The 25,918-nt window shown below is 42.2% G+C and overlaps 1 protein-coding gene across 17 annotated transcripts in view; it reads left to right on the forward strand.

Annotated features, from left to right (window-relative positions):
- The window catches only part of MICAL2 (microtubule associated monooxygenase, calponin and LIM domain containing 2), a 238,216-nt gene that overhangs the window by 70,189 nt on the left and 142,109 nt on the right, over window positions 1-25,918 (forward strand). For all 17 annotated transcript variants that reach the window (XR_012787567.1, XM_075567121.1, XM_075567123.1 and 14 more), the window contains exon 2: window positions 12,263-12,612. Coding sequence is in view for 16 of the 17 variants with exons in the window: in XM_075567121.1 (XP_075423236.1) it covers window positions 12,349-12,612 (264 nt within the window). In the remaining variant the exon portion in view is untranslated. The remainder of the gene's footprint in view (window positions 1-12,262; window positions 12,613-25,918) is intronic.

The following is a 25,918-nucleotide window of genomic DNA, read 5'->3' on the forward strand; positions in this document are numbered from 1 at the left end:
GGCCTTAGAGCAAGCATGATGGGGCATCCGATTTTTTTTGCGAGAGAAAATCTTTTTTGATTTTGTCTCGCGACGGATGGTTCACCTGCGCAGTTCAGCCAATGAGGGCGAACTGCTCACGTGACGTCACAGGCATGCCCCCAAACATTAAATTAGAGCTGCTCTTGGTCGTGTCTCCTCCAGACCCCACAGGCCACGAATCGCCTGTGCTTCAGGCGCACATGACATCACGCGCTCCGTCACGCGCTCCGTCACGCACACCTACAATGTACAAGGCCTAAGAGGCAAAATGTCGTTTCTATATATCTCTGTAATTGTTGCCAAGAACTGAGGCTTGTCAGAGGACATGTTTTTGTGCTTCATTTTTGGTGCTGTATGCCACGGGTGCGCAAACGGGGGGGGGGGAAAGGATTTTAAAATGGGGGCACGGCTGTTGCAGAAGCCCCACGCTCTTCCCCAAGGCATTTAAATTTAAATGCCGGGTGAGGCCTCTGTAACTTCTCTTACCTGCTCTTCAGCGACGTCGCGGGGTCTAATGGAAATGCATTGTCACGTGACGTCATATGACGCAACCGAAGCGCGAGTTCCGTTGTGGGGGGGAGGGGAGGTGCGAGCGCAGACTGAGACACGAACAGAAAAGTTTGCGCTCCCCTGCTGTATGCTATAAATCAGAGTTTTTCAACCAGGATTCCTAGGAACCTGTGGGCTCCCCGGGCATCCTAAAGGGTTTCCTGTAATTTTCAGGTCATTTTAGAATTGTACCAAATAGAGAAGAATTTACAATGTATTTGATCTTAGGTGAGCTACAAGAGCGGGGTTGGGGGTTCCTTACAATGCATCTGATCACAGACGTGCTATTAGAGAAGGTTGGGGTTCCTTACAATGCATCTGATCACAGACGTGCTATTAGAGAGGGTTGGGGGTTCCTCAGAATTTCACATAGGGTTCCTTAACCAAAAAAAGGTTGGAAACCACGGGTATAGCCCATACATACTGTATACAGTAATTGTTTGACTAGCAGAGTGATATATTATTGTGGATCCTACACGGTAAGAAAAGCGTGTCCACAAGGGAGGACGAGCCAGCCCTACCGCAGGATAACTTCTTTATTAAGTAGCGGTTTAAGGGTTGCAACTCCAAATATATTTACCTTCCAGTCTCATTAATGTTTCTAATGTGGTCTTCGATTAGCCCCGTGGGGCCCATAAATCAAGCTAGGTTACAGCATTCAAAGCCAAGATAACAACATCAATGGGAGCATTATCAAGATGAATTGCAGACACGTTGCTTTTCAGGCCAATTTTGCATGTGGTGGGAATCCTATGTAATATTAAATCTTAACTTTCTCTCCGCCCACCCCCCCAATGTGATTTGCTTATTTTTTCATCTGCTAGTGTGCTTCTGGCTTATTTAATACATCTGCCCACTGCAGGCATACTACCCAAAGAGTCTCCATGTCCAGAAACCATGCAGGGCTTTTATCTCGTCACTTTAACACATCACATAGCCAGTAAACGGATACTGTACTTTTATTGTATTCTTTTATTTAATTTTTTTTAAACGATTTTATTCCTGCTGGATACCGAATTTACAGCAAAAGGTTTCGAAGACTCCACAATGTAATAGCAGAATTGACATGTATATTTGAAGTTATATCAGACGTTTCTGTTATAAACACCAAACTTTTATAATACTTTAGTTCGCTATGCCAGGTGTGCAAACTACCATTTTCCTTTTTTTAAATAAAATCTTGTGTGAGAAAACCGGGTTAGAATAATTTTTGTGAGGGCTCATTTAAGATGGCCGCCACCATCACTACATCATGGGGATCACTGCCACGATAGTTGCTTTTGTTGCATTGGCACACTCCTGGTAACAGAACAGATGGCGTTGTTCTTGCATGCAACATTTGCTAATATTCTGTAGACGAGGCCTGCACAACTCCAGCCCTTGAGGGCCGCAAACAGGCCAGGTTTTCAGGATATCCCAAAATCAGCACAGCTGGCTCAATTAGTGGCTCAGTCATATTGAGCCAGCTGTGCTGAAGAAGGGATATCCTGAAAACTTGGCCTGTTTGCAGCCCTCGACGACTGGAGTTGTGCAGGCCTGCTGTAGACCCTCATTGGAGAACGTGCTACCTCATCAGTGAGCCCTGAACTGCAGGAGTTGAGACAGTTCCTTAAAATAGCACAGTGTATTAAACATACCTGGGTAAGGAGTACTTGGTGGAAGCATTTTAGACACTGTGCTTCCAGGCAGGCCAGCGATTTTTATTTTGTGTGGCTTTTCAACGTGGTTTTGATGGGGTTAAGCATTAAATAGAAGATATTAATGAAACCTCACTGACCGCAGTGTATTGCTCCAAATATGGAAAACACTAAATTCCGATACCAGATCCCACGGATCAATTCCGACTTGCCTAATAAGAAACTACTGTTGGGGCATAGTCCTGTATCCTAATTATGAATGAAAACCCTTGAATAATGGGCAACATAAAAAGATGGACTGCAAGTGGAAGCCTGCTTCAGATATACCTAGCGTATTCCAATGACGTTGGCATATACATGATCATATACTCCAGTTAAAGCACACTTTGGTGACAAGCCACAAATCTTAATGCAGCCCCCACAAGGCCGTTATCTACTCAACACAACAGGGGCATTTTTCCTGTTCTACTTATAGTCGCTGCTATCATTGGAGGGTCGGGTTGGCTGGGCAGAGCTGCACTTGTCGAAAAAGGTTCATGCTTGAAATATCTCGCATTCCTCCAGCAAAACGGGCTGATACCGTGTAACCTTGTAAGTCCAGAACCACACCGAGCCTCAGGATAAAGTCCCGTGAATTTCACACATGGCAACGATGCATATTTTGGGTTTTTTAGGCAGGTTTGTGGGGAAAAACTATTTATTTTCTGACACTGATCTATTTATTTCATTGTTGAAAAGGACAGTGGCAAAATACATTACTGCAGATAAATGCATGCTATGGGTCATTTAGATAGCACTGGTTAGTAAAAGAAAAAAAATCAGGAACCTTGAATTGAATATATAAGAATAATGTCAGCACTCTCTTTTGTGTCAAATGTAAATCATTGTAGATACACGTTGAATATCTTTTTAGGTACAGTATGCACATATCCGGAAACGATCATAAGCTGTTTAAAATGCTTGTGAAACCAACTTTTGCTTTCTTTAGACATACAATGTAACTTTTAATTATACATGGTTAAAATGTTTTAATAGGGGTTTATTACTTATCGGACGTTCTCCTTGAGTGCATATGATTAGAGCATTAAAAGCAACTTTTGTTTTTGAAGCCAGCTGGGCGAGATACAGCTTTTGTATAGCTATGACTGTGAAAGAATGGTTACAAAAGTATAAACACCCATTTTATCGTAGCACTGGTGTGGGTCCGGTCTACATACATACAGTAAGGCATTTTTGGTTGGTCTTGCTGTTGAGAAATATATAAAACAACAATAGACTTGTGAGTAGAATAATTCATTTTTGTTGGTCAACTTTAGACTCCCTGAGATCTATGGTAAACTGGCCCAGTTAGCCATGAGGGTTAAACTGGGATAGAACATTTCAGAGACTAGACTCTGCGTCCTTATCAAATCACTTTAGCCTTTTAAGTCCCTCAGTTTAATTTCAAATCCTGGACTGGTTGAATCTGCAAGGTAGAAACAAGACAGACCACATTGGCTTTTGGATTGCCTTTACCTTCCCTATTCACCCTCATCACATCCTTCTCGAAACTTAAATACTATGAAGAATACTAGATGTAAAATGTGTGATCCTCATTAAAGATGGTTGCAATTAATATTTTTTTTTCTGAGCTTCTTCATAAGTCTTTAAAGTGGGTGAACCCAGGTTATATCCCAGTGTCGGCTCATTGTGACTTTGAAAAGTTACTCCATCTCCCTGTACCACGATTAGATTGTAAGCTCTACAGGAGAATGACTAATGTCTGGAAAATTCTATTTACAGTACTGTGTATAAAAAATATTATTATTATTATTATTAGAGAGGAGGCGTCCTCAGTTACCCAGCACTGCCACCTAGAGCATCCTCTCTATGGTGCTGTTTCAGAGGCTGTCCTGCATGCAGTGCTCACTCCCAATGTTTACATAAGCTCTGTTTTTCCAAGATGGCCGCCGCCTGTCAGTGCTATGCAAAGGTGATGTGGAGCTCCCTGATGAACTGATTAATGGATTTTTAATTGTCTACTCTTGGTGGGTGGGGGTATATATGTCTTCCTGGTTCCAGTGTTCCTTAGCACCTCCCTGAAGAAGGTCCTTAGTGAACCGAAACGTTGGTTTACACATGTGCTGTCATGTTGTTTGAATACAATCTTTTTGCTACATACTACTGAGTGCTGTTTCTTTGCCTTCCCAGCTGGGAAGGCAATCTGTTGCATATACTTGTCTTATGGAACATGCACCTGATGATTTGACTCTTTTGCTTGGAGTGCCAGTTGTGCTCTGTGTGTGTGTATATACACACACACACACACACACACACACACGTCGACAAATCACCAAAAAATCTACTCGCCACCTAGTACCACAAATGTGCTGCTTGGGCCAATAGGAGCTCTCCACGATGTTAAATCCACTCGCCCGGAGTGTGCAAATGTATAGGTTTGTCAAACACTGTATATGTATATATGTAAATATATAAATATTTTACTCTGCTGTGTACATAGTGCTGTGCATAGATGATTCCTCCCCAGCCCCCCAAAGCCTAGACCCCTCATTCTTGGAGGTTTCACAATACTTACTAAAGATTAGAACAAGGAGGTAAAGTAATTTGCTCAAAATCAAAAGGAGCGAACTTGGATTTCAATTGTGTTCATCTGCAGGGACATTAGCACTAGGCCTCTCCCAAATACCATTAAAATATATCGTTAATATTTAAGAGCATTAAAATATACTGTGCCAGAGAACATTGGGTATTTTTAATAGATTATTTTTTTATTTACGACCTTACTTACCCAATCATAGCAGACCAAATAAATGACTTGAGATTTCTGTTGGGCTGTAATACATTTCAACAGATCAGCCAGGCTTAATTGATGACTGTGTGGAGTCACCACACAGGAGGAAGAAGCTGCTAGAACGTTATTGATGGCCCATTAAAATGTCCATTCCATTCAACAAGTCTACTCTTCTCTAGGACCACTATTAAGGGGGGAAAAAAACGACATTGACATTTCTCCATCACAGGGCAGAATACAGGTTGGGCCTTTGTGTGGTAAGGATTTTCCACGTAAACAAGCAATTACTATACATACAATTACATCAATGTTTAACTACTATACTTGCAAGTAAAATGTAAAAGTGTTCTACCTCCGGGGAGCTCAACCCCAGTCCTCCCCCAACTGGTGAGATTTTCAGGATATCCCTGCTTCAGCACAGGTGGCTCAGTCAGTGTCTTTGACTGAGCCTCTGATTGAGCCACTTGTGCTTAAGCTGGGACATCCTGAAAACCTGACCAGTTGTGGCGGCGGTTGAGCCCCCCTGTCCTACCTGCTTGCCTGTGTGTATAATACTTTGTGTTGGTGGTATCCATTCAGTGGTATGAGGTCAGTGCTTAGACGGGTGCAATGAAACAGGCAGCCATGATTCTTACCAATGGCATGTTCTCTGGAGAATATCAGCTTGTACTTTGGTTTTTAGACTCATTGTTCTATATTTCTCCTCTATCAGCATAATCTTGTTGTAATTAATGGCTGCCTGTATCAAAAATGCCAGACACTGAGAATATTTCCCTCTTTCCTATCCTATTAGTTTTGCTCACGACCTCCACAAATACTATTTTCCAAATGACCCTTCTTGTATCTTCTCGTTGCGCCTGGACATACAGTAATTATGAAATCATTGTGACCTTGTATCTGATAGCATAGAGATTTAAATGACTGTATTATGAGGATCTGACCTCTCTGTTCAACTCCCAAGATTATAATAAATAATATCTGACTGTGAGAAAGAGAAAAAAAAAATAACAGCCTGGTTCCAACATTACGTACATTTCACAGTCAGAATGATAATTGCATTAATAGGAGTGTATAACTATTATATATTTGTTTGTTTTTTTACAACAAAGTTTCCAAAGTCTTATTATTATTTTCTGTGGTTTCTTTTTTGACGTATTCAATTTCTGGAAAAAAAAAATATATATATTATATTTATTTTTCATTTTTTTTTACACTGGAAACCAATGTTCTGTGTAGGCTATAGGATTATTTATAATGTACTGTAAAAACCATTGTGAAAAAATACTAGAACTCAGGGTGTGATGCCAAGTCTTGATTTAGCTTCCATTTTTACTTTTGCTAAGACCATAGGGTGACACAAAATATGTACATCATTTTATTATAGTTAAAACATTGTAATGTCCAGTTCTACACATTTTGTTATGGTCTTCATCACCTTTACTGCCCGGCGGGCTTGCAACGCATGGCTTAGATCAGGGGTGGCCACCTCCCAGTCCTCAAGGGCCACCAACAGGTTAGGCCTTCAGGATATCCCTGCTTCAGCAAAGGTGGCTCAGTCATTCTGATTGAGCCACCTGTGCTGAAGCAGGGATATCCTGAAGGCCTAACCTGTTGGTGGCCCTTGAGGACTGGGAGTTGGCCACCCCTGGCTTGGATAAACTGTGAAGTCATAGATCTGATTGTGTGTACAGCAAAAAAAACCTCCCAGGTCTATTCTCTCTTTTTCATTTGCACACACAACTCACATTAACCCATTTGCAATAATAGGTCATTCATTTTGCCCCATGGGTGTGGCTGTGTTTGCATTTTTTTTGAAAGACTCAAATGTTGAGAGCAATATGAAAAATTATCGTTTATTCCCAGGCTCTGTAACAAGCCTCTGAAAAACAATAATAATAATAAAATCTATATCTCTATCAGGAACTTTTAAAACTTGGATGTTTTGCAGAACAGTTTCCAAAAATAAAGTGATCCAAAGTTGGATGTTATTTACTTAGATGCAATTGACCTTTTAACCATTTATTTAAAATACTTATTCTGTCCGACAAAGTGTTTCCACTTGTTTAAAAATATCAGTGCACGAAATTTGGCAACTTGACAGTAATGTCCGGCTGTAACATGGCATTCTGAGACCCAGGGAACAGAATATGTATGGAGAGGGGGCTGTGGGCTCTGTTCCCTAAACGGTGCTAAGCAAATGATCTAAGGCTTGGCACCAATTAGTAAACATGACCCTGTTTTGTGCAAAAATGTCAGTGCCTCTCTGCCTTACCATCTGTAGGAGGTGCTCAGTGATGGGGCCGGACGGTACCTCCTGCTGAATGTAAGGAAATGCAAAACCCCCACCTACTTTTTTTTTTTTTAGTTGTTTTTTGAAAGGTTGAATTAAAATAAAGTGTGTGTGTGTGTGTGTGTGTGTGTGTGTATGTATCACACACACACACTATTTATATATAACGGAAATAGCCGTGTTATTTCAGTTGCGATAGTGCAGAATCAATGAGTACTTCAGTATTAGGCCATACCTTTTTTTATTTGGACTAACAATTTATCACCTAATACTGAATCGATCTAATCTATCTATCGATCTATCCACTATTTATTTTAATTCAACCTTTGTACACACACATACAGGCATACCCCGCATTAACGTACGCAATGGGACCGGAGCATGTATGTAAAGCGAAAATGTACTTAAGTGGGAAAAAGGTAGTGCTTCACTTTATCGATGCATGTACTGTACTGCAATCGTCATATACGTGCATAACTGATGTAAATAACGCATGTGTAACAGGCTCTATAGTCTCCCCGCTTGCGCACAGCTTCGGTGCAGGTAGGGAACCGGTATTGCTGTTCAGGACGTGCTGACAGGCGCATGCGTGAGCTGCCGTTTGCCTATTGAGCGAGATGTACTTACTCGCAAGTGTACTTAAAGTGAGTGTCCTTAAACCGGGGTATGCCTGTACATATATACACACACATTTTTTATAGCCATTACCTAGATATTTTTTTTTCTGTGTATGATTGAGTGATTTGCTTTTGTTATCTAGCTCATAAATGAAATCTCGCAAGTCTTCTTTTTCAGAGGTGTTGACTCCATTTTAAAGATGTCTCCTTTAAAACAACCAAGGTTTTCTGCAGTAGCTCTTCAAAGTCACTGAAATCCTGAAATGAAGCTTTGGTTTTTATAAAGACGAATAGCCCCAAGACTCAGGGTGGTCTCTCTTTTTAAAGCGGCAATCCAAGCAGGCGATTTTTTTTGTGTGTTTGTTTTGGAGCTGAACCCCATTAATATCACCTCTGGGGACCCCCTGATTCTGGAGATAACTCTGAAGGCGGTGTCAGTAGCCACTAGGCTAGCAGGGATCACATAATAGCGGAGTTACAAAGCTCTCGCACCCTACGGGAAGTCGTGACATCATCGGGTTCGGCTTCCTATTGGCCCGCGTGATGTGGGAGTTTTAAACTTTGCCATGATACGGGCACCCCCTCCTTTGGTCTATATCTCGGGAAGCATGAGCTCTCTGGAGCTGAAATTAATGGGGTTCAACTCCGGAGACCCCCTTCTTCAAACTTATGTTAGGTAAACAGAAAGGATGGGGGGGAGCAAAGGAAATGATCAGCAAATGAACATGAATAAAATTTGCACTCAAAATACAACAGAGTGCCCACCCTGATGCAATAAACTGGATGAACACAGAGGGCAATACTCCGTGTGAATGAGGGCAGGGATATAAGTAAATGAATGAACATTACTTACACAGCCATGTGTAAGTACAGGCACGTAAAGATAGGGTGACCAGTCATCCTGGTTTAGCCGGGACAGTCCCGGTTTTTCATGTGCTGTCCCGTTTTTTTATGTGCTGTCCCGGTTTTCAATTAATTCTCAAATTGTCCCGGTTTTTACTTGGGGTCCCGGCTTTTGGGGCTGCAGGGAGCAGAGGATGCTGGCTGCCCTCCCAAGCGGGCGGAGGGGGGCGCAGAGATAGCAGGAGAATGCCGGCTGTGATTGGAGGATGCAAGGGGGGTGGAGTTTTGACGAGGTGCTGCAAGTCGGGCCCCCCCTTCCTTCAGCACTGTCCTCCTCCCTTCTCTCCTCCAGTAATGCCGGGCCCTCCCCTTCTTTAGGCTCCGCCCCTCTGTCCCTCCCTTTGGGCTCCGCGGGCCTGCCAGTCTCATCTGCACTGGCTACTAATGCTGCTCCAGCAGCCCATCCACGGGCCCCAGGTAACCCACATGCCCCCTTATACCCCCTCCCAGGCACCTTACGCACCCCAAGAAGGGGAGAGGCCTTATTTTTATGTGTGTGTTTGCAGAGGTGGGCTTATTGTGTGTGTGTGTGTGTGTGTGTGTGTGTGTGTGTGTCACTGTCACTGTGTGTGTGTGTGTGTCACTGTCACTGTCACTGTGTGTGTGTGTGTGTCACTGTGTGTGTGTATCACTGTCACTGTGTGTGTGTGTGTCACTGTGTGTGTGTGTCACTGTCACTGTCACTGTGTGTGTGTGTCACTGTCTGTGTGTCTGTGTGTGGCTGTATCCTCCCCTTCAAATTCCATCAACATGGCTGCGCGACATCACGTAATGCACATTGCCATAACAACGAGACGCTCCATGACGTCACGCGGCATCAAGTTGACATGACAACGGGACATATTATGGCGCCGAGGCATCACGTGATGCCACATTGTCATGGCAACATGTCACCGCCTGACGTCAGTGTCTCGTTGTCATGGCAATGGGGTGCGCCACATGATGTAATTTGTTTTATAAATAATTTTTTAATGTGTCCCGGTTTTTCATTTTGAAAATCTGGTCACCCTACTTAAAGAGTCTTTTCAAAATCTGCTTTCCACTTCAACTTGATAAGCCTCCATCGGCGTTCGCCACGATAGATAGTGCTCCAATGGCTCGATGACGTCACCTCTTCGTATCTCCGCCGAGTTGAAATAAAATATATGGAGCGTGTGTTCAAATATGCAATAAACATTTATTAAAAATAGAAGCACATACACATTTACATATAAGCAAGCCCGTATCGGCGACCACATGAATCCGGATCCACTCTCGCAGTGTGGGATCACTGCTACCGCGTCCGGTGGAGAGAAACTGCTCAGATAGAATGATGGGTGTTCTCGGATAACTGCGGAAGCCTCCTTGGGCTAAGCTAGGACAGTTTCGAGCATTGCGTTTGGCCGTCTACCACGGCTTCGTCAGGCTCATTGAAAGCATCTTCTCATCTCCTCTCCCTACTCACTCCCCACAGAGTTTAACGCCTGAGTCTTTCCTTGTTTCTCAAACTTATGTTAAACAGTAATTATAAAAAAAAAAGCATGAATTGCTCCTTCAAAAAAAATAAATATATATATATATCTTTTTTTTTTTTTTTTTAAATGTTTAAATACTTGGAAATTGCACCTTTTTAAAATTCATTTTTTGGCACCCTTATTTAAAAAAATTATTTTTAATCAATAATTTTTTTTTTAACACACCGACTACCCAAAAGTTGCCCAGTGTGTGTCATTACAGCGAGCAATAGATACCAGTAACCAAATGCTTCACAGTGGAGGTGAACTGGAAAGGTGGGAGATTTTCCCTGATGTTGATGGAAACATTGTTTGAAAGCCTTGTGCTGAGAATGCTCTCTCTCTTCCCCCCCCTCCCACCCTTGTGAATTTGAATTGAGATCCGTGTGCTTGATTTTTTTTGTTTTTCATAAGGAGTGTCTAAGTGTGGTTTTGGAACGCAAGGCATGGGAGGAACACTAAATAAGTTATTTTAGTTTTTTTTGGATGAACGTGGAGTGCTTTTTCATCTTTACCAGAAGTTGTTCCAAAAACAGAAAACGGCTCACCACATCACAAGGGGCAGCCTAGTTCAATGGCTCATTTCAGATTTAATTTGACATAAAGCAGGTGCATGAAAGCTAGATTTAGTTTTTTTTTTCCCTTCCACTTACGATAAAATAAACATATTTTAAATGTTATTGTCTCTCTATATTTTTTTTTCCCCCTTCTAAGTTGTGAAACAGATTTCCGTTCCAAAAATGAACCATTACAGTACTGGGGAGCATTAAATATATTGAGGGATTTATCACGACTTACACTGTAATTGGGTTTGACTGTTTGCATTAGGGCATGGGTGCTCAACTACAGTCCTCAAGACCCCCTTCAGGTCAGGTTTTAAGGATATCCCCCGATTGAGCAACCTGTGCTGAAGCTGAGAGGTCCTTAAAACCTGACCTGTTGGGGGGAGGGGGATGAGGGGTCTTGAGGACCCCTGCAGGGGATGCTCACTTTGGCTTCAACTGCAGTCTGACCAAGATGATAAACTAGTTTCTGATAAGTGGGAATACTTTTGCACACTGATCACTTCTAAAGCTGCAGTTCCATCAACTTGATTCTCCCCTTTGTCTTTCTCTCCTATTTCATCCTTATTACTTGCTTTACTGGAAAAGTTTCCAGTGTTTTTTTTCTTGTTTTTTTTTCTATTTATTAATTTAATATAATTGGTGCATTATTGTGCGTTGAGGAGGGAGAACACCTCTCCTAAAAGCACGAGGCAAATTCATCAGGCCCTTGATCAGATTTGTTAGCTGATAACAGCACTTGATGACTCTGGGGGTATATGCATTGCATATCCAGTGATATTTGTAGTTGTGTTTTGAATGCTTAGGCTTTAAAGCGGCAATCCAAGCGGATGTTTTTTTTCTTCTTTTACATAGGATTGAAGTGGAGGTGTCCGGAGCTCAACCCCATTAATTTCGGCTTCGGGGACCCCCTGCTTCCCGAGATACTTGCCAGCATAGTGGGTGCCGGTAGCTGATCCCCCCCCCCGACTGGGGTTATCGTAATGGCGCCGTTCAAAGCTCCCGCGGGCCAAGAGGAAGCCGTGACTTTATCTGGTGCGGCTTCCTATTGGCCCGCGTGACCTGGACCTTTAACTTTGACCGGAACCCCCTATGGAGGTACGCATCTCTGGAAACGGGGTCCCGGAAGCTGAAATTAATGGGGTTCAGCTCTAGAGACACCCAACTTCCACCCTTGGATGGCTGCTTTAAGAATAACATTTATATTACATCTTAAAATCTGAAAGATACAAAAGTTAGATTAACACCATTACTTGTTACATATGAGCATTGGGACTACCCAGCCTTTTTAATCTTTTAAGACTACGTGGCTGAAAGGTGCATCTTGTTTTTAAATGGCTATAGGAACAAATGATGTTCACTTGTGCAAATGTAACTTTTTGATGTCTTTCTGTGCAGGTGTAACATATGAGCAAGGACTAGGCGACTTACCAGTTCATGCAGCGGTGTCCTAACCGCTTGGCTTCTCCTGCATTGTGCGGAACATGGGTGAAAACGGGGATGATAAGAAGAACCAAGCAGGTCAGCTCTTCGAAAACTTTATCCAGGCTACGACCTGTAAAGGAACCCTGCAGGCCTTCAACATCCTCACCCGTCAGCTTGAATTGGATCCGCAGGACCACCGGCACTTCTACACAAAGCTCAAGTCTAAAGTCACCAGCTGGAAAGCCAAGGCTTTGTGGAGCAAGCTCGATAAGCGAAATAGTCCTAAAGAATACAAGAAAGGGAAAGCATGTGTAGCTACAAAGGTAAGGACCTTCTCCTGGATATCCCTCCAAGGGTCTGCAGATTAGTATTCTGACAGTATCTTTTGTTTTTACATGGAAGGGATTCTCTGTTATTTGAAGCTCCAGAGAAGGTGGTGTCAGCATTTTGTTTTGTCTTCTGCGTCACACGTGCAAATCGCTGTCTGCAACGGAGCTTTTGACTTTCGTAGTGTTACTAGGTCGCAATCTCGTTGGCACTCCTTTTTACACACAGATCGTGGGTTTGGGTTGCAAGCTTGCAGGGGCTGTGTGGGCAAGTCATTATCAAGCAATAGGGCGGAAGTCCTCCCATGGCCGAGGGATAACACGGTACACAGCAATGAAAAGGATGGTAGACTGGATTGCAATAGAAAAAGTTTATTGCTCAGTGAATAGCATAGCAACAAGTGAAAAACCACAGTGGGCAGGTTCTTACGCGTTTCACGCTTGGCACCGCTTTGTCAAAGAGCTGCCAAGCGTGAAATGTGTAAGAGCCTGCCCACTGTGGTTTTTCATTTGCTGCTATTCACTGTGCAATAAACTTTTTCTACCATCCTTTTCGTTGCTGTGCACCGTGTCATCCCTCCGCCATGTGAGGACTTCCGCCATTCGTTACTGTCGACAGCCGAGTACATGCGGATTCCGGAGCAGTGGTGATCAGGGAGGTCGTGAGTAATACCCCCTCACAGATCACACACTTATTTAATTGGTTATGGACTTGTGTGTCATACTCCAGGAGACTTCACACAGGGATCCTTTAGCCATAGATGAAGGTGTGCTAGTCACTTTTATGATGACTTCATCACCACCCCCCAGGGTGCTCTGTTTAGGGTGGGTGTCTCTCCTTCAAAGGAGGTTAACCTTTTCATGACTGATGGACTTTGAAACAAACCTGAATTGTCTTTACATGCTTTTCTACAAGTGAGTAAATCAAACATATGAGATTTCTACCGGATATAAATATACAAGTGAGTGCTGTTGTGTGGACTTGTTCCAGCTCTCTGTATTATCAAGCCATAATTTGTCAAACATATAAACCTACAGTAAGTAGTTGATATTCTTGAATTTTGTGTTCCTGGAGAAATTTGAAGCATATGCATTTTTTTTTCTCACAACGGTAAAACGGTTACTATAAGGGGGGTTCGTTCTTCCTAAGGAAGACAATGTAGTGGTTTCTAAAAAGTAGTTTTCACCCGCTACGTTCGACTGCCAGTTTAAAGCTGGACTTCCCTGCGAAACACACATCCTTTTCAATGTTTAGACTACTGCTAGGAATACTACTAATATAGTTCTTATATAGTGCTGATGGATAATGCAGTGCTTTGTGCCTCTGTCCCCATGACACTCTTATTTATGTGCTTAAGGCTACAGGGAGATTGCGTGACCTGCCCACAAATAACTGGGGAGCTTACACAAAGGTTGGTGTCACCTGTTTCAAAGAAATTACGCTTACCCAAAAGACCCATCCTTCTTCTTCCTCTGTTTTAAATTTTTAACATACTACTCTTATCACTGTATTTCCATCAGGGAAACAATCACTAGTAAATCACAGAAACCAAAAGCAGCCGTTAACTTTAAATTCCTAGAGCAGGAGTGGCTTCACTTCAGTCTTCAAGGACCATCAACAGGTCAGGTTTTCAGGATCTCTCTGCTTCAGCACAGGTGGCTCAGTCGTTGATTGAGCCACCTGTGCAGAAGCAGGGATATCCTAAAAACCTGACCTGTTGATGGCCCTTGAGGATTGGAGTTGGCCACCCCTGTCCTAGAGTTACTTTTTAGCCTTTAACCAATGCAGATTCTATTAAAAGCCAGAAGAGGTCTGCCAGTTGGATCCACTTATACTCACTGTGGGAGCCGTATTGGTTATTAGCAGTGTTGGCTTCCATGACATCCCTCTGCTCTTGCATATGGATTAAGCACTTGACTGGATGTTTTTTTTGGTTCCAGATATTATCTTGTTTCTCTGACCAATGGGCATATGGACAAGAGAGGTACTTGTATGATGAGCTGAACTAAAGTCGTGTTGGTACAAGTTGAGCAGCACCCTACTTTTTTTTTTTTTTTTTTGCACGTGTGCATTGGTTGAAACATTTTGCCTGATATGTGAAAATCCACTTTCTTCTGGTGGTACATAGGATAAAGAAAGGATGGAGCGCTTCAAAACCTATTTTTTATATGAACCCGGAGGAGAGCGATAATTTTCAGAGGAAATTCAGGTTTCTTTAGACAAAAGCCATACACCAGTTTAGATCAGTAAATAAAGAGAACAGTGGTATATTATTATTATAGCGCATGTAACAACAACCGTGTAAGTGACAAATAGTGAATAAATTATACTAATGTTATACACACAGTGAGGCTAAAATGGTGAATAGTGAACCAAAACTGAATAAAGATACGCTGCTCTGAAACCCAAAAATCGAACGTTCTCGTTGTTCTTACGTGGTAAATCTTCTTTGTATTACGAGCGCAGAATCGGTGGATATAAAAAAAAAAAGAGATGAGAAATACATAGTGCAATAATGCAAACAAAATAAATAAATAAGACCAGTAATAAACGAGACTATCATTATTGCCCTGTGTATTTCCCTTCTTTTTTTTATATCCATGCAATAGCTTGTTCATTCTACAGTTAGGTGCTCCATGGTGATGCATGATCTTTACTATCTGCATGACACATCTTTATCGTCCATGTGTTCAATTATCATGGGCCAGCTTCCTTTTTAAATATACAGTATGTATGTTGGTGTTTGGTATAATATAATGCATACAAAATTGGTAACATGCATACATTACCATAAGGTAACAATGTATGTACTCAGTACGGGCTGCAGCACCCCCTGTACCCTTAATTCCAGCACCCATGTATTCTATGCATGATGCCTATAAGTTCACTCTGATGATAAGTATGCATCATTTTCCCATGAGTCACGGGTATCTATGCCTACATTCCCCACAGAGTTGTCTAAGCAGATGTAATTATTTACAACATTTTAGCAATTCTGATCAGGACCAGTTTTTTTTGGGGGGGGGGGAAGATGTACATAAGACATTGTTTTAGTTGTTATAAAAACACATCAGTTCATAGCCACTTTCAACTCAAGTGAGGGGTTTACTTAATCAGTATTCTTGTGATGTGTATTCTGTAATGTACGTTATTGTACTTGCGTATAGTACTTGTAATGTGATCTTCCTGTTTTCAGTATGGCTGTATGTCATGTCTCTCTTTAAACATTTAAAGGAAAAGCATTGTAAAGTAGGCAGATAATACTACTTACAGCACTTTTGCATAACAACACTGGCAGGTTTACAGGAGCTGATGTGTAGTATTAATAAAAGTCAACAGTAAAAATATGGGTGGGGGGTGGGGGGTGGGTAGGGAAATCTTTGCAGGATTTGCCATCCCTATTCCACTGGATGCTTAGTGCCATTTTGTTTTTGACCGTGGAGAACCTTTCTACAAAAGACAATACAAAGGCTTTTCAGAGAGAAGAAAAACTAACTCAATAGATGCAACCCTGTTAAAACCTCAACTTTAACCTTTGCATTGATGTTCTCATAGATCCCTATGGAATAGTATTGTGCTAAAACATCTAGTTGTCTCAACCTAGGGAGATGGATGTTTCCATGAGCACGAGGGAGCCTGCTAGGCTCATAACTCTGGTATACAAGCCGCACTGGGATTAGTGCTAGGAAGTATTCTCTTATGATAATAAAAACAGCCAAACACATACAATTTAGAGGCATCTGTCATGAGTAGCGTTATTAACCAACTCCAAACCGTAAACTGATGTTAGTCATATGTAAGGCTATTTGACTACTCCAGGTCACTGGTACAGGTTTAACAAGGTGCATTATACCTTTTCAAAGTGAAATAAATAAGGAATAGTCTTAAATAGTTCTGGGGCTGTGGGTGTAAGATGAGGTATGTACTGTATGTGTGTATATAGTTGTATAGCGCCATCCATGTACATCGCGCTTTACAGCAGTAACACGTGACATAATAGGAAGAAGCGCTTCATAGATAAAAGTAGACATTTAGGAAAAGGAGCCCCTGCCCCGAAGAGCTTATAATCTAAGTGGCAAGTAGGGAGAACGTACAGAGACAGTAGGAGGGTGTTTTTTGTAAGTGCGTCTGCAGGGGGTCATGGTAAACAGAGCGTATCTTGGCAATGTTACGGAGGAAAAGTTGACAAGTTTTATCTACTGTACATTGTAACTGTGAGGGAGGCGACAAATGCTGTGACTGAAGTCTGTCTTTCATTCGAGTAGTTGGTAGCCGGCATATCAATGCTAATAAGAGATCCATGGAAAACATTCCATAAACGTGAATATTTCACCAAAACCATAGATTGTAAGCTCCACGGGGCAGGGACCCACAAGAACATGCTATTATTATTAGTTGAAATAATTTATTTACAAGGTGGAAGCACCATGGGTCATTTCTCAATGGGCACATTTTGAAGTCGCAAGTTACTCCTCACAGCCTTTTGTCTGAAAATGTGCAAATATGACATCTTTGGCGTAAAAGGAAGTGACCTGGAACACTGTTTATATTATTCCCCTATATTGTCCTCCTTTATTTTATTTTTATTTTTTAAAGCAACCCCATTAATAGCGGATTATCCGTGAACAGAGACCATACAAGGCATATTACTGCTGTGAAGCGCTATGTACATTAACGGCGCTAAATAAATAAAGACATACATCATGGTAGCATTTAGACCCCAGTATGATGCGGTGTCTCTGTGGGTTTGGCGTTTTTGTTCCTTGGGCAATGGGAATATTGGGGCATGCATTGGACATGGGCTTTTACATGCACTGAATTAATACATTGTAGCAACTAGAAGTGTGCAGCCAGGACCCATGCAGTTCTTATCCTATACCCATGAACTAACCTTCAAATGAGAGAAATCAGAAGCATCTGCAGAAGCTTATTAATGTGTCATAAGATAACTCGACAGCTACCTCCGCTGTGAGGGGGTGGGGGGGGGGGGGGGGAGAAACACAGAAGCATCAAAGCTTTTAAGCATGAGTTTGCACATAATTCAGGACATCACAACTTGCATTAACATTCATTTACCTAGTATTGAACAATACAAATATTGTTGGAAAGATGTTCTTCCCTCAAAGGCTGATTTTTTTTAAATAAGAAAAATGATGCATTTAATTTATTTTGAAACCTGCCTCACGCACAAACAAACGGTCTGCTCTTCTCTAACATACAAATTCCGGTTTACTAAAATGCATCAGACACTCAAATTCGTTAGAGGGTAAACCAGAGGGTATATTATAATACTGTGACAATGTTCTTTAGCGTTTTATTTTTTTTTATAAATGTTACATGTATCTTCTCATAATACAGAACTGATTTTTTGTTTTGTTTTTAAACACGTACTGTAGGGTATTGCTTGGTCTGCCGCTTTAAAGAGCATTTTCAGAGAAGGGCAGGATAAGGCGGATTCTCTAATGAGGCGATCTGACGATTACAGCACTTGGTTTCAGAAGTGTATCATATTATAAATCCCTTCTTTAGGACCCCAATGACCGTTACATGTAATTCCTACTGTGTGACACATAGAAGCATTGTCCAGTATTTTACTCCTGGAAATGCGACTTGCTTGCTGCTCAAACCTTGTGCATTAGGAATATGCCAGCTGGCTTGAGCAGCCAAAACAGCTGCATCATGTACCCTGGCTGGCTCATGGAATGAGGACTCCTAATGCAACAATAAAATGTGTCTCATATGGTATGTCCTCTAATCTTGAGATTACCTGGGGCTGTGTAACCAGCGGCTGGGGGGGAGGGGGAGGGGTAGGGGGGGGGACAGGCTGGATGTCATGTAATATACATCGATTTGTTTATTTGCAGGAACATTTCCCATCGAGCAAGAACTTGTGCTGCATGTAGAGTGAGATGTGTCTTGGGAAAATACATTGTTTTTCTTACCCTTGTAAATGTTTTTTCTATACGGTACATTTCCATGACACACTTAGTAAAGGCCCAAATGGGGCCCTATTGAATATTCTGTAATGCCGTCTTCAACAAGCTTGGGAAGATTTCAGCCTCTTTCAAATGATTCAAAAGCTACTCCCCACTCCCCCCCCCCCCCCCTGTTTATAAAGTATATACTACTGTATTGAGACACATGTTTAGTGTTCGATCTAGACTGCAAGCTCTCCCGAGCAGGAGCCTCATAACCTTTTTGTTTCCGTGCGTGTCCGTCCTCACTTGTAACAGTTTATGTAATATGCATTACTCTGTACCCCTCTGCTGACGCTTTACAAATAAACAATAATAATACATTGCAGATTAAAAGGCATTTATTCCAGATTCCTCTTCTCAGGCAATAGGAAGACTGCCCAGGGGGCAAAGAATCTCCTGAATATTCACTGGGATGAAGTAGCTTCTTCCTTTATTTTGGTTACATACGTACTGTTGCCCTCGCAGTTGAAGCAGCAGTTCAGGCTGCATTGCTTGTTTTTTGTTTTATAGGTTTGAAGCAGGGGTTATCCGGAGCTGCGCCCCCTTCATTTCAACCCCTGCTTTCAGAGACACTTACTTCCCATAGGGCACCTCTGCAGCCAGGAAACTCGAGTGACTAGCGTAATGGTGATGTTTAAATGGTCCACTTCACTCCGGCCAATAGGAAGGCGTGTGCAGCTTCCTACTGGCCCATGTGACCTGGGCATTTAAACCTCACAGCGATACCAGCCCCGCCCTACAAAAGGTAAGTATCACTGGAAGCAGGGGGTCCCCTGAGCTGACAATTAATGGGGTCCAGCTCCGGAGACCCCCCTGCTTCAAACCTACAATTAAAAAAAAGAAACAAAAAAAGCAAGACATATGGACTGCTACTTTAAATGTGTTTGGGCCAGTACTTTTTATAGGTACTGCACATCCATCATACTACTTGGCCTTAAAAAGAATAAGCTGACACTTTGCTTCATTAGAATGGAGTATTAATGGCAAGAGATTCCAGTGCAGCCCACATTCCCAACATGAGCAATACACGTGCAAGCATTTTGCAGACCTCTGTGGTCAGAGTATGATTAATCACGGAGTATCGCTTATTTTTGTGTTTGCAAACATTCAGTGTCGCTTATTTAAATGAAAGACCAGTTCTTTTTTTATTTTTATTTTTTTTAAATGCTCTGTAAGTGTTTCTCTTGTGGCCTTAATCCTAAAGGCCGTGTTCTCTGTGGAAGGATAACGTTCTCTTGCATTGGAGCATGATACCTATATATAAGGCACTCTGGTCAATTGATAGCATTCCACATTTCAGCACCGCGAGCTATTTCTGTGACCGTTTGCACGCTGTGATTGCAATCTTGAGCTTCTACGCGTCATGATGTCTAGAACGGGGAATATTTAAAACAAATAAACCCATATTCATCTACATCAAAAAGGAAACCTGATCATTACAATAATTAATTCCATTCTTAGAGTGCAGACTAATGTTTAAAGCAGCAGTTCTCTCCCCCCCCCTCCTCCTCAGCCCCCCAGTCTCCCCCTTTCTTTACCAGGATGGGTACAAGGGGGTCCCCACTGCTAGACCGTATTATTTGCAGCTTCAGGGACTCCCTGGTTTCCAAGATATAGATAAGAGTAGAAAGTGCTTCCTGGTATTTAAATCCCCCATGCTATGCGGGCCAATGGGAACCCGCATCGGCATTCTAATGCGTAACATGGGAGATTTCAACCGCCATTTTCTTTCCCCTGGAAGGGGACACTCTGCCTTCAGCAGTAACTCTGTAATCAGTGGGTCACCGTAGTAGATAATAACGCATTTCAGCTCCGCGGACGCCCTGCTTCCTATCCTGTTACAATAAATCTGACGGGCAAAAAAAAGTGTAGGAGGAAACTACAGCTTTAAACTGTTCGTGTGATGGTGTTTGGTAAGTCTTGTTGCCGATCTTGGTTGAGTTCCCACACATTGGGTCAGTCTTTCTCTTGGCCGTAGCTAGTTAGTGTTACGTTCTCATTATGACTAGGGTTCTACTTCTTTGTTGTTTCCATTGTTCAAACATTACCCTGCACTAAAGATGAACTGAGTTACATCAGTTGCATTTTTTGGCACTTTGTTTAACAAAGAAATTATTCTACTCTGTGCCAAGTCTTTTCTAATATAACAACTAACAAACATTTCAGTGTTCAGCCAAAGGCTTTATGTATAACTGTGGCACTGGCTGAGGGACCATGTCTCACGTTCGATTTACGAGTGTTTGAAAGACATGTAATGTATATTTAAATAGAAACATCACTCTCCCATTATGTAGTTGAAATTCCCAGGTCCATCTTGCACAGAACGTAGCCCTATTCTAGGGCTGGCCAACGAGTCCTCAAGGGCCACCAACAAGTCAGGTTTTAAAGATATCCCTGCCTCCGCACAGGTGGCTGTCGATGACTGAGCCACTGATTAAACCACCTATGCTGAAGCACAGGTATCATTAAAACCTGACCTGTTGGTGGCCCTTGAGGACTGGAGTTGGCGACTCCTTCCCTATTTAGTCTCACTCATTGGAGTGAGTCTCTCTTACTGGAAAGACGAATCATTCGTTTGGAGTATGCCAAGCCAAGTCAAGTGGCCTCATGAACTACAATGGATTTGTACTTGGTAAAGTTTTAAGGGGCACTCGGAAGCTCATGAGATCATGGCAGCAATGATGAATGATCCAGATCTCCCGAAGATAATCTCAACAGTAGCTTTACGACGGCAGCCTGGAACGGAACCCGCCGTATGAGCTACTGTATATTCATCAACATTTCTAGTGGTAATTTAATAATACTAGCATGTTCTTGTATAGCGCTGCTAGTTTTATGTAGCGCTTTACAGAGACATTTTTGCAGGCACAGGTCCCTGCCCCTTGGAGCTTACAATCTATGTTTTTGGTGCCTGAGGCACAGGGAGATAAAGTGACTTGCCCAAGGTCACAGGGAGACGACACCGGGAAGTGAACCAGGTTCCCCTGCTTCAAACTCTCAGTGCCAGTCAGTGTCGTTACTCACTGAGCCACTCCCTCTCCCTAGAGAGAATTTCTGGTGCATAAAACTCAAATGTCCAAAGAGAAATACCAGCAAAGCAATACTCCTCAGATTAATACAGTGTTATAAATGGCAGCTGTTCACTGCATTGTGATGTATCTGCCTTCAAGCCCCTAATAATGGACCTTTCACTCCACCAGCAAAGGGGTAAAGCAATAGATCTTTAAAAAGCAATGCAATTTAGTACTTGCCTAACATGCAAATCTTTCTGTCCTCTCCAGCATCCAAGAACCAAAGGTAACTAGTTCCAGTGACCTGTTTAAAGCACGTAATATAGTGGGCGTGCTCCTGTGCCTGTGCGAACGCTCGTGCACATGACACACACTTTTTGTGTGTATGGTCCGTGCTGCTGTGAGCGACAGGCTTGGAAGGTACTGTGTGTGTGTGTGTCACTGGGGAAGGTGTGTATGTGTGTGTGTATATATGTGTGTGTATATTAAAAATTAAAAAAAAAGACATGCTGTGAGAATAAATTATTTATTAATATTGTACATACATACACATAGCGGTAGCAGCGCGAATATTTACTTTTCGGAGTCTGCCCGGCTCCACGCCCTAGCATACAATGGCTAGCTAACCACAGCCAAGTATAACTGCCGCGCGCACGCACAGCGCGTGCGTCCACTATATTACAGGATTAAGGGGTCTCATCTGGGTAATTGATACACTTTTTTTTAAATTTGTTTTTTAAAGTGAGTCTTGGGAAGGGTGTGATTACCTTTGGCTGCTCCCTGTTGTATGATGTCACTGTGTGATCAGCAAGCGCTTGTACTATATGCCAAAGTCCCCCCATCCCTTATCTTTATTGGTTCTTTGAAAAGGCCAGGATGGATTAAAGGTGAAGAAAACACTTGATTGGCAATCACTTCTCCATTATAATAATAATTGTTTGTTCTTGTATAGCGCTGCTAGTTTTACGTAGCGCTTTACAGAGACATTTTGCAGGCACAGCTCCCTGCCCTGTGGAGCTTACAATCTATGTTTTTGGTGCCTGAGGCACAGGGAGGTAAAGTGACTTGCCCAAGGTCACAAGGAGCCGACACCGGGAATTGAACCAGGTTCCCCTGCTTCAAACTCGGTGTCGGAGTCCGTGTCTTAACTCACTTGCAGACTATGTGGGATTGCTCTTTTAAAACATCTTCCTGTTAGTGTCACAAAGCAAGGCCCTTCAATCAATTATTTCTAACTAATTTCACAAGGGTAACAATGCCTCTATAACACTAGCTTGTACAGGTATATTCCATTTCCGTAGAACACATACATCGATTCCTTCTTGTTAGACCACATGCAATCCCTTAACCTTAAACCTGCCAATGTTTCATCTTTGTAGATGCCTTGTATATTTTTGCAGTTGTCCTAATAAGTCATTGCAGTATCTCTTCTTCCCCGTCTACATTTTTACAAAGTGTTCTTGGGCAAGGCAAGGGAAAACAAACAGTTTCTCGGATACACAGCCAGTGGGGTTTAAGGGAGATGTTCAGGAACTCGCTCAGACACAAGGAAACGGTGTAAAGATATTACAGTGTACATTTTGGGGAATGTTGTAGTCATTGTCCGTGAGTAGACCTTCTTGTGTTTGTGTAGGACGTGCCTTTTGGTCTTGGGTCATAGAGCACGTTTTGACTTTGTTATCCGTTACATAGAAACCATTTTTATTTTTCTACCGATAAGTGAGGAAGTTGGCAGGTTTTGCTACTCAGACGGGATCTGTCTGTTCACAGCATACACTTCTTCAGACATAATGCAATTTCCTGGCTATTCCAAGGGAGGTGCCTCTCCCTGTTATTGGTCACATGCCAGTTTTTTTGGCATTACCCCTTTTTGGTCCTCCATCTGCCAGCACTGTACAGGTCTCTTCCTTCATACTATTGACAAATATTTGTATGGTCCAAGGCTGGTGGTGCCTTAGTTATACAAATGTGAGCACACACATCTCTGAAACCCGAAGACGCAGACCTTTTTTAACCCATTCGGTTTCTGCACCAAGACCACCCTGCACAAGAGGCGGTAAACCACTCTGAAACCACAATTTATTATGGGGAGCCAATTCTCAACGACATTACCCTTCTTCGTTATCCCTCCCTCACTTCTCTCCTCTTCTACCATCAATCTCCCAATGCAGTAAACACTTCTTTTTGCTATTTTCGGTCCTGTGACATTTTTGGTGATCCAGCTCAGGTCCTCATTTTACATCTCTCACTTAAATAAAGAAGGAATTAAAGATGCAACTTGCAACCTATATTAATGAATTGCCTATTTATGACACTGACTGATGATGATGATGATGATGATAATAATCGTAATATTTATTATCTTATTCTGATAGGAACCAAATGCTGGACATAGTGGTTTTCTAGCGCATGTCTCTTCCCCGAAGAGCTCAGTCTAAATGTGGTGCCTGAGGCACTTGGAGTTGGAGTGACTTGTTCTAGGTGACAAATGACACTGGGATTCAGACTGCTTCAAAGCCCAAATCATTAGCACGAAACCAATTTTTCTCTCCACAGTGACCTCTAGTATGCAAAGGATTCACCGTCTGTGTTCTTGACATTGTGGAATGATTAAGAACTGAAGACACATTTTCATCCAATTCTTGAAAGGGATATACAGTGCTATTCTTTCAAAGATGCGGTTCATTTGTCATACCTCGGACCTCCTAAGTTGAACCCTACATTACAGAAGCTCTTGGCTTTTTGGTTCTTATGAAGATAAATGCGAGGTGGTATTAGGGAGGAACACAGAACATCCCCACTTAAACTTCTGTTTGCTTTTTCTGCTTTAGATATTTAAGCAGCTGCATCTCATCCCGGGCTCCACGCTGGATCTATTCCAGGAATGATCATTGCTAATCCAGAAAGCGCACTGCTATTTCAAAAAGAGGCAACTCAAACGGCTCATTTATTCTGTATTATAAGTTCTATTTGTAACATTGGCAGACAGCATGTTTTTTTTAGTGAATTGCTAGTTCTTCTACATGGTTTTTATGGTGAGCTTAATTTTAGAAACAAACATTTTACTTCAAATAGTTTCATTTCTTTATGGGCATTGTTTAACTCTTTGAAAATGAACATGCTACACTGGATAATAATGATAATTCCAGTGCCTGTTGATACAAACAATTCCACTCATTAGAGGAGCAAGTTCCCCCTGAAAAAAACATGTTGACCCCCTGTTGCCTTCCCCCACCTTTTTTTTTTTTTCATGGTACTTTAGCACCGATTAAGGAAACAAAATGACACAGTATACATCTCTAGGGCTGGTGCAAGGGTATTAGGCGATGAAGACAAAAAAGACACAGCGCACAACGCTCATAGTGCATAAAACAATATAATAAAGGTACAATTAATTAGGGTAAGTAATGTGCGTACATCAATATAGATAAATATATGCAGTTAGGGATAATGTTACCCAACGCCTCAGGAAACCGGAAGGAGTATCCTCACAAGGGTTATGGCGCTGGTGTCTCGGATGCAGGATCCTATTGGTAAGTAGGTAAGTAGATCGCCTCTAATAAGTTCTTTTTCCCCAAGAGCATGAGTCCAAAGCTGCTGCTGCCACTTGCAGTTCTTTGCCAGAGCACAGCTCCAGACCGGCCGGGTCCTCTCACTCCCCTCTGTGCAGAAGCACTTCCGGGTCGATGACGTCACCACGGGGGGGGAGCGCTGGTAATCGCGCCGTTCACACTCGATCAGCTCAGATGGTGGGGTAATGAATTAGAGGTTGAGCTCTTGTCCAGTCATCCAACGCGTTTCGAAACGAAAACGTTTCTTCATCAGGGATATAAATTGAAGTGGTTCCGGATCAGTTATAAATACTACATGATCGTGCCTCATTGGCTAGGCTATCAACTCTCACAGCCAATGGGAAAGTAATGGGGGCGGGTTAATAGTCCCGGTTTCGCGCGTCACTGGTAGCTAATAGCAACATAACATAAACATCTTAAAAACTTTATTAACAACAAACATAGCTAACCACACGCGATTGATGAGACTAAAAGAGAGAAAACAGTGTTACACATAATAAAAAACGTACATGAGTGCATTAGTGGCCATGTAGACCAGGGAGGTTACTCTAATGGGCAATAAATAGCACCATCAAACTGAAATAGGAAACATGAAAAGTCTGCAAAACCGATCACTAATAGGGGAGCATTAAGGTGATGCAAGCAATCCTAGTACATATTAAAAAGGCATGTCCTAAGAAATAAACTAAAAGGACAAAGAGATAAAAGTTTAAAATCTGTTACTAATGAAAAAAATCCCTT

Source organism: Ascaphus truei, chromosome 12 (assembly GCF_040206685.1).
Source record: "Ascaphus truei isolate aAscTru1 chromosome 12, aAscTru1.hap1, whole genome shotgun sequence".
NCBI classification, from domain to species: Eukaryota; Metazoa; Chordata; class Amphibia; order Anura; family Ascaphidae; genus Ascaphus; species Ascaphus truei.